General features: G+C 54.7%; 1 protein-coding gene across 1 annotated transcript in view; it reads left to right on the top strand.

Moving 5' to 3' along the window:
- Window positions 1–13146, top strand: part of ERICH6B (glutamate rich 6B) — a 35794-nt gene that overhangs the window by 8277 nt on the left and 14371 nt on the right. Inside the window, exons 2-4 of the mRNA XM_006914987.1 lie at window positions 5886–6016; window positions 10482–10621; window positions 12874–12935. Coding sequence (XP_006915049.1) covers window positions 5886–6016; window positions 10482–10621; window positions 12874–12935 — 333 coding nt within the window. The remainder of the gene's footprint in view (window positions 1–5885; window positions 6017–10481; window positions 10622–12873; window positions 12936–13146) is intronic.

Genomic DNA, 13146 nt, shown 5'->3' with positions numbered 1-13146 from the left:
GGTAAAAGTCTAGCCGCCCACCCACCGTAAACGCTTCCTGATCAAACACGGCGACATAGGTGGCCTGGACCGAAGGTGGGCTGTATTGGAGCCTCTAAACCAGGATCAGTGACACACCTCATGTTCCTGAAGTTATGTGAGGGGCTGGTCACTACAGCAGAGATTGAAACACAAGGAAAAGCGAGCAATTCCTCAAAATTCATGGAGATTTTTCTTTTCCCTTCTGCCTCTCTGGTTTACAATCTGTCTTTCCGGAGAGCACCAGCAGTAATGGGAAAAAACTGGCTAGTAATAAGGCCACGATTATATCTGACCACTGGAATGGAGCAAATACGTGACAAAAAGACTTCTCCGAGAGGAAGAATACTTACAGACAGAGTGACAGACGGGCAAGGAGGAAACCAGGAAGGAAGGAGCCCCAGGAGGGCAGACGAGCTCGGACACGGCGTCGAGAGGGAAGGACGGTGACACAGGGCGAACGGTCTGTGCGTGATGGGGACAGGGCCCAGGCCGCGAGGAAAGCCCTTCCCTCTGCACACGGCTCACGGGACGCCGAGGGTTCCCGGTGGGGCAGATGCAGAAGCCACCCATCCGCTTGCTGGAGAAACACGGACAATCCAGACAGAGGCCGCCCGGCAGTGGGGGCCCAAGGGCCAGCAGGAGCCAGCGGAGATGGCAGCAGGCGTCGACCCTGCTGACCCACGCGGTCCGAGACTGTGCGTCCCCACCGCCGAGGGCCTGTAAAGATGCGAGTTGCCAGCCTGCCTTACCAGCAGCTCTGCCTGCATTCTTAACAAGGTCCCCAGAGGGTCCTCAGGCACAGGGTCACTGGAGAAGCACAGGACCTCCAGTGCAGGATGAACTCCATTTTTTATCATGGGATCGTTGAGCCCCAGTGGGCCAGAAACAGCATTTGACGTGGCAAAGCCCTTCTCGACACGTTAGACTTTGAATCAAATATGGAGGGAAAACACCCAGATAAGTCCTTGAAACCTGTTACTACAGAGACTGGCCGGGCTGGTGCACAGGGAATGCTGAGGCCTGGTGCCCCGCCTGGGGAAGCGTTCCGAAGGAGGCCAGAAAGACTGCATATGGCCTCACGTGTCTCCCCATCCAGGCACACAGCAGGGTCGTGAACAAAGACGCGAGACGCTCTAATGCACAGCGCCCCATCCGCGCTCATAGAAATCCTCGAGACTTACTGCCTGGCACACGGTCAGCACCTGTGAATAGCTCTCGATACCTGTGAAACTGCTGTTGAATCTTCATCTGATTCGCGGGCAGGCGTGGTGATGGGAGCGTGTACCCTGCTCCCCAAACCAGCCGTGGTGGGAAGGGGGCCGCGTACAGAAAAACGTGCACAGACAGGCGCTGCACGGGCGGGAACGTGGATGAGGGTGAGCGGAAGGAGGGACGAGCTTTCTCTGGAGCGATTGACTTCCGGCCTCCCCATCAGATGGAGAGCAGAGTTAGTAAGCTCCCCAAGCGCAAACTAGCGTTTGCTCAGAGTTCCCCTCGGCCGACTCGGGTTTTGACAGGTCACGTGCAGAGAGGTTAAAAATACAAGGATGCTACCAACGATACATGTAGGGAAATAGCTCGAACTTTAGGAATAGTCTCAGGGGACTTGACGCCCAGGACAAACTTATTCTTACCTAAAGGAAATTGTCGTGGCAGTAACGAGAACCATAAACTGCAGGCGGCAGCTACAGAAGGGGCCCTTTTAAAATAAGACAGGCCAAAAGGTCTGGGCAGACGGGCCGCTGTTCAGGGCAACGCTGAGGAATAATTCAGAGAAAGTCATGTCCTTCCATTGCTACTTAGTTTCGACTTCGCTGCGAAGGCAAATGGTCTTCAGGTTGAAAAGGGTACAACAAAATGGGCCGAGAAGGAACAGAAAGCAAAGGTTGTAGGAAGATGGGAAGACACTTATCTAGACACCGACTTAGATCAAATACACCCCAGAATAGAGAGAGAGAATAGCTTAATCGTGTTGCTGGTTTTTAAGGAATTGTGGGAAAGTGGGGGAATGAGTCTGGAATGAATCTGGAGCAAATACTGGAAGCGAAATGACCACCAGACATCAGCACAGGTGTAACGGGAACAATGTGAGTGATACTGGCTTTTAGGTCAGGCTTTGACAAAGTGATTAGATCAGGGACCGGGGGTGGCCCAGTAGGCCCAAGTTCCACAATGCGTCTCCTTCCTGAAGCCTTCCTGATGTACCTGCAAATGAGACACATACCAGGTGGATGCCAGCGTGAGATGACGGAGCGGTAACTATTAAAAAACCACCTGGAGACCCCGCGTAAGGGTCAAGGTCAGGCCATTCTCCGGGGGGCGCCGCAGGGCTCTGTCCAGCATGACTTGGATACAGATGTAGGAGGACGATTTACATTTGCACTTGACCTGAAGCTGTCGGCCGATGGGAATAATGTAAGCAAAAGAGTCTGACAGGCAGGAACATGGGACCAGACGTCGCGGGATGGAATAGAATGGCCGCTCACATCAGATGCTGTTCCCGGGCCCCCAGACGCAAAAGGATGGAGAAGCACAAGGCGGGGAGCCGTGCTGGTTGTAGATGTTGACTCGGCCACAAGCTCCCCAAGTCCACAGCATCACCGAGGCCACTGCCAGAAAAGTCCACATAACCAAATGTAGAAGCTTCCAGAACGCAGGCTCAGTCCTACCGTAGCCTGCGCTGGGGGGCCAGCCCAGGGACAGCTGTTCATTCCGAGAGCCCCCACCCTCCACGAGGGCTAGAAGCAGATGGCGGGGCCTTGGAGGGGACGGCGGGCTCGGACGGACCCAGAGACGGTTGAAGCGAAGGAGGTGGTGGGTGACTCTGCGCCCGGATAACGGCCTTCGAGTGTCCGATGACGTGCCACGTGACACGGAGACCTGACCTCTCCACCGCTGTGAGGGGCGAGCCTGGCACTAGCTTCAGCAAAACGTGTGAAGAGAAAGAAATTGTTCCTAACGGCCGGAGCTGAGGCACAGCGGAACGAGTTTCCTTAAGCTGGGGCAGTCCCTGTCCGTACAGGGCTCGGTCTCAGCGGAAGGACTGGTGGGCACAGGCGCTGCACGTGGGCAGGGCTCCTGGTCCAGGCACCGCAGACCCGTCAAGGCCTGACGCCCCCATGAGAGATGGAGCAGTGGAGCAGGCCGCCTCTGCTCGGTCACCACGGGCCTGCTGCTCTGTGCTGGAACCTAGGGTGTGTGTGTGTGTGTGTGTGTGTGTGTGTGTGTGTGTGTGTCCACGCAAGCGCGTGCACACTTGTGTTTAGGAGTAGGAAGAGGGAGGAGTGGGGGGAGAAGGAAGAGTGAGGAGTGGGGATGAGGAAGGCAAAAAGGAGTGGGGACCACAAACTCCAGAAGACACAACGTAAGGGTCACCAAGAACTGTAAAAAGTTCTCAAATGCTGCAGCCACCTCCCGTGGCGCATCCTGGCGCACCTACGCCAGACAGCCCTGTGTTCCCCAGCCGGCCCCCGTGACACACATCTTGGGGAGCAGGAACCCCAGAAACACCTGCTTCCTGCAGTGATGTGCGTACCCCATTACACGTCTACATGGCCTTGGAGCCACTTGGCTCTGTGGTTCAACGGTTATCCACCCTACAGGAGGAAGACGATCTCTCAGGTGCCCCAAAGGCCACCATGCTATCCATCCTGGGGCCCCTGACTGGCACCGTGGTGACCAGAGGAGCTGGCCACAAAGGGGCTACCTTTCCTGACCACTGTTCATCGCAGTCCCAGAGAAGGGGAGGTGGGCAGAGGGGCGTTCGGCATGCCAGGAAAGAACCTCGGATCCTAAATGCCCCATATAAACCCACTGGAAAGTGTGAGGTTAAAAGCATTAATGGCCGCCATCTACTGTCTTCTAACAGCACCTTTAAAGCCGGAACTAGAAATGGAGCCAGAAAGCTCAACGATGTACTCGCATTTGGATTCGGAAGGTATCGTAATTTTATTATTTTATGATGATTTTCAATGACTCGCAGAAGTTACAGACCCATCCACGAGAAGGTAAGAAGCCCAGGGTTATCATGCCCCTGACTGGGGGGGCGCACTCTGGACCATCATGGACTGAGGCAGCATTACGTGAGGCCAGAGGCCAAGGCATTCCTTCTAGGGCTTGGGGTCAAGGGTCGGGGCTCAGGTAAGAAAGTAAGCCCAGGAGGGGCAGAGTGCTTTTCAATTTGAATTAAAATTGAATTTCGAAAGGGAAGTAATATTCACGATGGGAGTCAGGAGGGCAGGTGAGGAATGGGCCGTCCATGGTCGGAGCATCCTGGGACACTTACTGTGCAGTGAGTGTACAGAGAAAGATGGGCAAACCCGCCACGGCCTCTCAGGGCTTAAACACTGGTGGGCGAGGTGAACCGCGAACATGGAGGGCTAAACGTTCGTGGAGCATGAGCTACGGGCCGCAGACCGCTACGGCTCATGGAAGCGTCTCCTCCCAGCTCACGTGATCTCTACTCTGGTCTCCCTCATCGTTTAGCAGGTGACTTTAAATCGATCCCCTCAGAGACCCAAAGGTCTGGACTAGTCCACTGTATCTCATTCTATTAATGATTTTCCCTACTGTTTTTCAGTATATGTCATCACTGAAATGCCAGGAGAGGAGAATGAGGGTGAGTCCCACGTAAGACGTCCAAGGACCCCTGCTGCCCACGGCGTCGGGGCTGGGGACGGTGTCCCAGCTGGGCGGGTGCCCTGCTGGTCCAGGCTGTACTAAGTCCTAGAGCGGGCCTGGGAACACGCGGAGCACACAGCCCCGGGACCTGGGGGTGTCCCTGTCCTTTTTGGAAGCGGGGGTAGAACCAGAAATGGAGAGAGGGTCTTCGGTGTGACCAGGACAGGACCGAGCTCGGGTGTGGGGCTCCCACGTTGAAAGAGCGGGCGGGCGGTTGCCAGGCGCCCCGGGTCTGGGCAGCAGGGCTTGGCTGGGGCCGGGGCTCTCCGATGGCACCCTGCTAGGGAATGAGTGGGACCCCTACGAATGGTGGCCTTCAGGACTTATTACATTTTTATTAAGACTAAGTTAGTTGGACCCTCCCTGTGAAGGGGAAGGACAAGGGAGAATCCCAACTCGCATGCATCACCCCGCACACCAAAGCCCTGAAATGGGCCAGCCCCATCCTACAGACCGTCATGTGGGGTGCTCTGTTGTACCTCAGCATGGTGGGGGCTCGGCGCTCTCAGAGGCATCCACCACCTCCGATAAGACTTTTTTAAATCCCTGGCTTGTGGGGAGGCGGGAGGGGGGAGTTGTCTCTTCCATTTTCATTAGCAAATATGAGCCACATGCAATTCTGAAATTGGCAATTTTTGACCAAACCAACAGGAGATAGGAATATTTCTCGGGATTACCACGAGAAAATCACACTCAGAATAAATCCTTTGCAGAATAAAACCTGAAGTCCTCCTTCCCGCAGTCTGCAAGGACCTTGGCGAGCTGGCCCCGTCCTGCCCCGCATCCCTGACCCTCCTCCGCCCCAGGCATGCTGTGCACCTTGCAGTTTGTCAAATGCGCCAGCCACCACCCACTCCCCCGCACCTCAGGGCCTTGGCGCCTCCAGCCTCTCCCCGAGCCGTCTGCCCGCTTCTTCCCTTGCTCCCTTTCCTCATTTAGGACTCACTGAAAGGTCACTTCGTCAGATGAACCTTCAACGGCCACCAGGTACACACACTGACTTGCCCTGAAACTGACCCTTTCTTTCCTATTTCATTAATATCCCCAAATTGAATATTAGATAATTTGATGCATTTATTTAAAGTCCTGTTGACGATGTATGTGTTTTTGTTTAAAATGCCATAAATCGATCTCCTTTTTCTGTTTTTCTTTGCTGTTCCGGTTCCTCTTGCCGTGCCTTCCAGAATTGACAGCCGTAAAGCCTGGCTCTGGAGAGGGCTTGCTGGACAGCATAGTGAACGAGCCCGCCGACGCGCTGGACAGCTTAGTGAACGAGCCTGCCGACATGCTGGAGGTCGACGACATCAGTGACAGCGTAAGTTGGATCAAAACTCGAGGCTCTCTCGCTCCGACGTTGGGGCAGGCGGCCCGAGGCCAGCGGGCACTGGCCTCCTGGGCCCTGAGGGTCATAGAGTCTGTCATTCTGCGCTTAGCACCGCCCAGGCGAGCTGCCTGTAGAACACGAGCTGAAACGGCACATGTTCACCCAAAGGGGTCAGAGGACGGCTCAGCGGTGCCAGCTTCAGAGGCCCCTGCCGGTAATATAAACACACACCACACACACACACCGCTCCACACACACACACCACACAACACACACACACACACACACCACACACAACGCACACCATATACAACGCACACCACAAACACACACACCACTCACCACACAGGAAATGAGTGGGACCCCTACGAATGGTGGCCTTCAGGACACACCACGAACACACCACACACACACACCACACACAACGCACACAATTCACCGCACACACACACACCACTCACCACACACACACACACCACTCACCACACACACACACACCACTCACCACACACACACCACACACACACACCACACACCACACACACACATACCACTCACCACACACACCACACACACACATACCACACATACCACTCACCACACACACACCACACACACCACTCATCACACACACCATACGCACACACACCACTCACCACACACACACCACACACAACGCACACCACACACACAACGCACACCACACACACACCACACACAATGCACACCACACACACCACACAACAAACACGACTCACCACACACACACCACTCACCACACACACACACACACTCACACACACACACCACACACATCACACACACACACCACTCACCACACAAACACACCGCTCACCACACACACACACCACTCCACACACACACACACCACTCACCACACACACACACACTCACACACACACATACCACTCATCACACCACACACACACCACACACACCACACACACACCATACACACCACACACACACCACTCACCACACACACCACACACCACGCACACCATGCACACCACACACACAACACACACGCCATGCACACCACACACACCACACACACCACACACACACCACACGTACCACATAAACACACACCACACATACCACACACACACACACTAACACACACACACCACACAAACACACATCACACAAACACACACCACACACACCACACACCACACACCCCCGTATTGCTTCTGATGGCCGCAAAGCCCAAAACGAAACATGCAAGTTATCTAGACATCGAGGCAAGTCATTCTTTGCGGGAACCTTATGTAAAAATGAAGGACTAGATGTATTTTTCCCACTAAGTACAGCTTAAAAGCCTAGATGTTATATGTAAATCTGACAAAAGAAGCTTCAGAAAGGCAGAGAGAAGAAGGCAAATCGGCTAGGGATCTCGGGACCCAAGGAACAACGTGGCAACAAGTTTCCTGGGGTTCCTTTTTGCCTTGTGTATCCCGACTGGGTGTGAGAAAAAACAGCAACCCAGAAACCCCAACAACCCAGAAACCCCAGCAGCGCAGACAACGAAAGCCCCAAGGAAAGTCCGTCTCTGAGCGAAGGCCCAGGCGCAGGGCAGCCTGGCGAGGCAGACGCTTTGGACGGCAGGCTCCGCAGCTCGGGCGAACTCCCCAGGCTCTGCGGCCCTGCTCGTGCCAGCCCACGGAGGGCAAGGACCAGCCCCCGAGATCCAAGTGGCGTCCACGTCATGGCTGCACCCAGCGAGCAGAGCTGCGATGGGGAGTCGGGATGGTTTGAACCAGCCTGGCACGGACGGTGTGATGTGTGGTCTTTGCTGCGTGAATTCGCCCCTGCTGGGACAGCCCGGCGGCTCCGATCTCCTGTGTCAAACCTCTAAGACACACGACACGTGTTGATTCCAGCGGAAGCGTTAATCTGCATCCTCGCCCCTACGGCTGGGGTGGAAGGGGTCATTCCAACCACAGGCATGAACTCAGACTCAAGCTGATCTACTTTTCTAAACGTACAAAAGAATAGGCAGGGGGGGAAAAAAAACAGCTAGGTATTTTGTTTTGTTTTGTTTTGTTTTTAATTAGGAAATTTTCTGGTCTTGGTTCAGATTGAGCTCTAAGAGCCTTACTTTCCAGACTCGCTCTGTACACTTTATATTAATCGGAATTGCTTTTCAAATACTCAACTGCCACGTGGAAGGGAGAAAAGGTTGCTTGGGCTTGGAATCACTGCACTGGATTTACTGAGACAGGAGAGTAAACTCGGGTCTTATAGGAAGATTTTTCAGCAAGAGTTGAAACCTAAAGGAACTTTTTGACCACAAACTTGAGTCGTTCGGAAACCTCAGCATTACCGTTACACCTGCCAACTGCCGTACCGGGCGGAGCTGCGGTCGCAGGCAGGGGTGTGATGTCTCCCAAGTCACTGTGCAAGGTTCTGTATGAGCACGGCACATCGTGAGGTCCCATGTGCCAGGAGGGCTTCCCAGGTGACCTCTCGTCACGAGCTCCTTGCATCTCAGAGGCTTTGCCCAGGTGACAAAGTATGGCACAGAGCTGGGGGGACGCGACGCCCCTGCTGACTAGTCCACTCTGTCCGTAAGGATCGGAAGCTTAGGAGGGTCCCGAGCAGTGCCCGTGGCCCCGATAATTGCATTCTCGTGACGAGCCGCTGGAGAGCTGCGCGAAGCAGCTCTTCGCCGGGCAATGTCGTAGGCAGAGGAGGCAGTCGAGTGGGGCCAGACCAGGGCAAGAAGAATGGAGAGAATGCCACAGGACACCTGAAAGACTTTCGAGGCCCCTTTCGAAGGAATGCCAGAGACCGCTGGGGCGCAAGCTGGAGATGGGGAGCCAGAGACGCCCTCCCACGCGGCCAGCCAGGCCCGTGCTCGCGGTGACAGCTCGGCCCCTTCGCTGTCTACACAGGCTTGTTATTCCTGTGACACTCCCAGGCATCACAAACCCTGCTAAGCCACCTCTTTTGGTTACGAGGACCAGAGCCACCCAGGATGGGTCTTGGGAGAACTGACACCTGGGGTCCCAGGGCCCCACCATGTCCATGAAGATAGTTCTATAGGCCGATAGGGAGGCAAATGGGACAAAGCTCACGAGATGTCACACATGCTGGGTGATCACGTGGGACGGGAACTTCGCTTAGGCCCATCCGGCAGGTCTGCTGTCTGGTGGACTACGGTGGTCACTGTAGTTCCTGGGAGACAAAATACAGAGTCCAAAGAGGATGGTGAGGGGTCATGGGCCTAGGCAACCAGGCAGTCGCTCCGTCCCTGGGGAGGGGGGACAGCACAGGCCTTAGCCTAGACCCGGTCCGAAGCACTGACTCCAGTGTGAAAAAGATAAACTGAGGCCTGGGACACATTTGAAGAGTTTAGTTGAGCTGGCACCATTGGAACTTGCCACCACCAAACCGGAAGAGGTTAAAAGTGCACCCACAGGAGCTCGGGAGACGCTCTCACAGACAAGGCAGAAGCAAAGTGAGGGAATTATGGATCGGCCAGAGCTTAAAACGATCTGGCTGCTTAGGGCTGGCTGTCCTCAGGTTTCGATTTCATAATGAGGCTTGGATTTTGGTTTGCTTTACGGGCCATCAGGACCTTAGGGCCACCTCAGTTTAATGGCCTCTGTACAAGTTCTCATCCTCATCACCTAGAAAATCTGGCCAACCACAAGCTTCGCCCTTAGACCTGTCCCAGGTCACAGCACCTCAGGGTATGCTGATCTCCTACACACTACGGGAGCCTAATAAGTCGATGGCATGCCACATGCTGTCAGGTGTCGAGGGTCGAAGGTCAGCAGGGCAGCACACCGGACCCACGGCTTCCCCCGGCAGCAAGCCACCATCGCTTTCCCTCTGAAGGGACTCAAAAGAGAAACGCTTAAGAGGGACCCACCTGCGGGTCAGTCCTGCTTAGTGTCATGGCCGTGGGATCAATGTGACAAAATGGAAAAAAATTTTAAAAAAGGCAGCTCGCAGTGTCATTGCTTCGGCAGAATGTTTAAACACAGACTCGTCCACGGCGATCGTGTGCTAGAGGCCACACCACCGCCTCGAAGATGTCATCCTGTGCACCGAACGCATAAGCCACTGCTGGGCACGGGACCCTCCCCGGAGCTCAGAGAGCTCTTCACGCACAGGAGCGTTTTTACTTCACGGAGCCATCTCCGCATTTGGGAGAAGAAGGCACTGCATGCTCTCGGAAGATTTCTTGGTATGCTACTATTAGAAAAAAGTCTCGAGGGAGTCGGGGAGGGAATCGAGCGGTCTGACGACAACGGAAATACTCTTGAAAACACGTCTCGTGAGCCGCCCTCCCGTTCCCGCCTTTGTGCTTTTTGAATCATCTGTTGAAATCTCATCTGTCGGAAAAGTGATTAATCAGTGAAGCGCTAATTCCCGTTTTCTGGATGTCTTATTCTGTGCTGTGTGTGTTTGTTTGTCGCAGTTTTTGAAGAGCTTCTCCTATCAGGCAGTGTTCAAAACCATGATCAAAGAACTGACTGCTCGCAATGAACAGGAGGAGGATATCGACATTCCCCTGAGCAGCCCCCTGGAGGGTGAGACCAGGAGGAAACTGGGGATCCTGTAAGTGACGGGCGAGATGGAGGCACTGGTCAGGGGGGTCAAGTAGGCCAGAGGTGGCAGCAGAGGAAAGAGCCAGGCCAGGGCCAGGCAGGTCCCCTGAGTCAAAGAGCAGGTACAAGCCAAGCACAGGGCGACGGTAAGATGCGGGGCAGGGGACAGAATAATCTGGCTGCCGAAACTCAAGAGCAAGGAGAGACCTCCGAGCATGGGAGGTCCGGGACAGGATGAAGGGGAGCAGGGACAGAGGTTGGAAACCCAGGGCAGGAACTGTCTCGAAGGGACCACGAACTTGTACAAAAGCATGGGGAGCAAGGCCAGACGCCTGGTCCTTTGAAGAGAGGGGAGTGTGGGAAATCAAGGTCCTGGGCATCTGCCCAAGAAACCCCCTAGCTACATCCCAGGCCGAGCTAGTGCTTTCCCATGTTCGCTGGACGGGGAGCCCTGAGCTTTGCTGACCTGGGACTCACAGCCAGAACCCCTATGTGGAGTGGGGAATGATAAGGTTACTGCAGACGGTGGCTGGCACCACACCTTTCTAGTTGGCATGACCCCAGGTCACAGAATATTCCAGAACTCCATTTGTACATCCAGCCTGTGTGTCGTGCATGGAAGCCTAGATTTTCATTCATCCAGCTGTCAGAAACCTTGGTGAGCAAGGTGGCTTTCAGGCCCCCCATGGATTTACTGCAAACTCTCTGGCAGGGGCACAGGGGAACGGGCTGTGGGGGATGGGGTGCCCTGCACAACCTCCTCGGTGAGTTGAGGCTTTCCCCCAAAATCAAGAAGACAGACTGACTGCCAGCAACTTCCACTGTGGGCTCAGTAGCATCCTGGGGCCAGTGACCCCCGAGGCTTCTCTAGGAAAGGGGAAGGCAAAATACACAATGCCAAACACAAAGAACACCCAAGCTTGCAGATCCTTATATAACTGCAAAAAACAAATGCCAAATAACACCCCAGGTCATTCTGCCTCCCCCATGACATTGCCCCTGCCCCATTCCTTCCCATTTGAGCCCATAACCGAGGCTCATTCTAACCTGATTGCACACAACAAACATTCCCTGAGCCCCTACTTTGTGCTGACCTACTGTGTGCCGATCTTACAGCAGTGCGTACTCCACAGTTTCTGCCACCGAGGAGCTGGCTGGTTCCGCTAGCAAAGGTGGGCAAAGGGCCGAGGGAGAAAGCTCAAGTGCCTCTGGCTGGTGCCCTCAGCGGGGTTTTAACTCGTGCACGTATCTGGCACCCCACTCCTGGCCTCGCCTCCCCCACTCTCGGTCCTCACGCCTCCGCAGATGACGGAGGGCTAGGTCACTGCTTCCCCTCCACTCGAAGTGCTGGTCACTAAGACAAATAACGTGTGGTGCAAATGGGCCCTGAAGAGGTCGTTCTCACGTCCTTAGAAGCCTTTGCTTCTAGGGTAGAACAGTCACCCCCGCTCTGCCAGGTGAAAATGTCCAGCCCTTTCCGGGGACGGGGATTTGCTCCCTAGGGCTGCTTGGGGTTAAATGGTCATGCTCTCTTCGAGGAATCTGAACTGGGAACGTAAAGCCTGTCATTTCAAAGGCCTTTCTCATAACGAAGCCTGGGCCGCTCCCTCCTTCTGGCACATTCTCTCTGATCTGAGTCCCAGGAAACACGGCCACCCCTGGAGGGCACCTTCATGTGGACGTTCAGCCGTCCGAGCCTCCGAAATGCCAGCATGGCTCACTCTGCGCACTGACGTGACAAGGGCTTAAGGGCTCGGTTATTTTGAAAAGCTGCACCTTTGGGTGGTTTTCACGGTGTCCTGTTGAGTGAGATCATTGGAAACTTTCCTACCAAATGCCAACAGGTTTCAAGCAGCTCCATCCAGTCCGAGCGATTTCCAAATGTCACTCTCACTGGGGTACTTACTTACAAGTCACAGAAAAATCAAGCTTTGTGAGCTTAGCTCATAGAACCAGCCTTGCACTTGGACCTGCTAGTCCTGTCTGTCATTGAATTTATTTTAAAAGATTTGGGGTCAGCCTAGTTGGTGCCCAGGCTGAAGGCCAGTTAGAGGCCAGGAGGGAAGCACTGAGCAATGCCATGTGCTGTCCCTCTATTCCTGAGTGCTAACTAGAAGAAAAGCTGGGACCGAGTGAGCCGTCAGCCCACCTTCCAACCTAGGAAAGAGGCTGGGCAGGGTCTAACACAGTCTACACTGTGTGGCGTGACAGGTGAACACGAATTCAGCCTCAGCTTTTAAAGATAACTCACGTTCCTTTCAGGTTGAAGAAAAATTTTGAAAAGTTCAAGGAAATTATCCTGTGGATTATGAAGAAACGTGAAAGTAAGGGCAGCCCCGCCGCCGGCCCCCCGTGGCCCACCCTGCCATCTGTGGCTCGCCGCCCCGTGCCTTTCTGCTGTGTCCGTCAAGGAGGCGGAAACTCCCGCTCCCCGCTTGAGCACCTGCTGGTCGAGGAAGGTCCTGGCCGCCATGGGAAAGGCACGGAGCTAGACGGATGCGGTCTGGGATGTCGGCGGGATCATCTGGCAATGGG

Source organism: Pteropus alecto, unplaced genomic scaffold, assembly GCF_000325575.1.
Source record: "Pteropus alecto unplaced genomic scaffold, ASM32557v1 scaffold35, whole genome shotgun sequence".
NCBI classification, from domain to species: Eukaryota; Metazoa; Chordata; class Mammalia; order Chiroptera; family Pteropodidae; genus Pteropus; species Pteropus alecto.
This window is presented reverse-complemented; position numbering and strand designations above follow the sequence as displayed.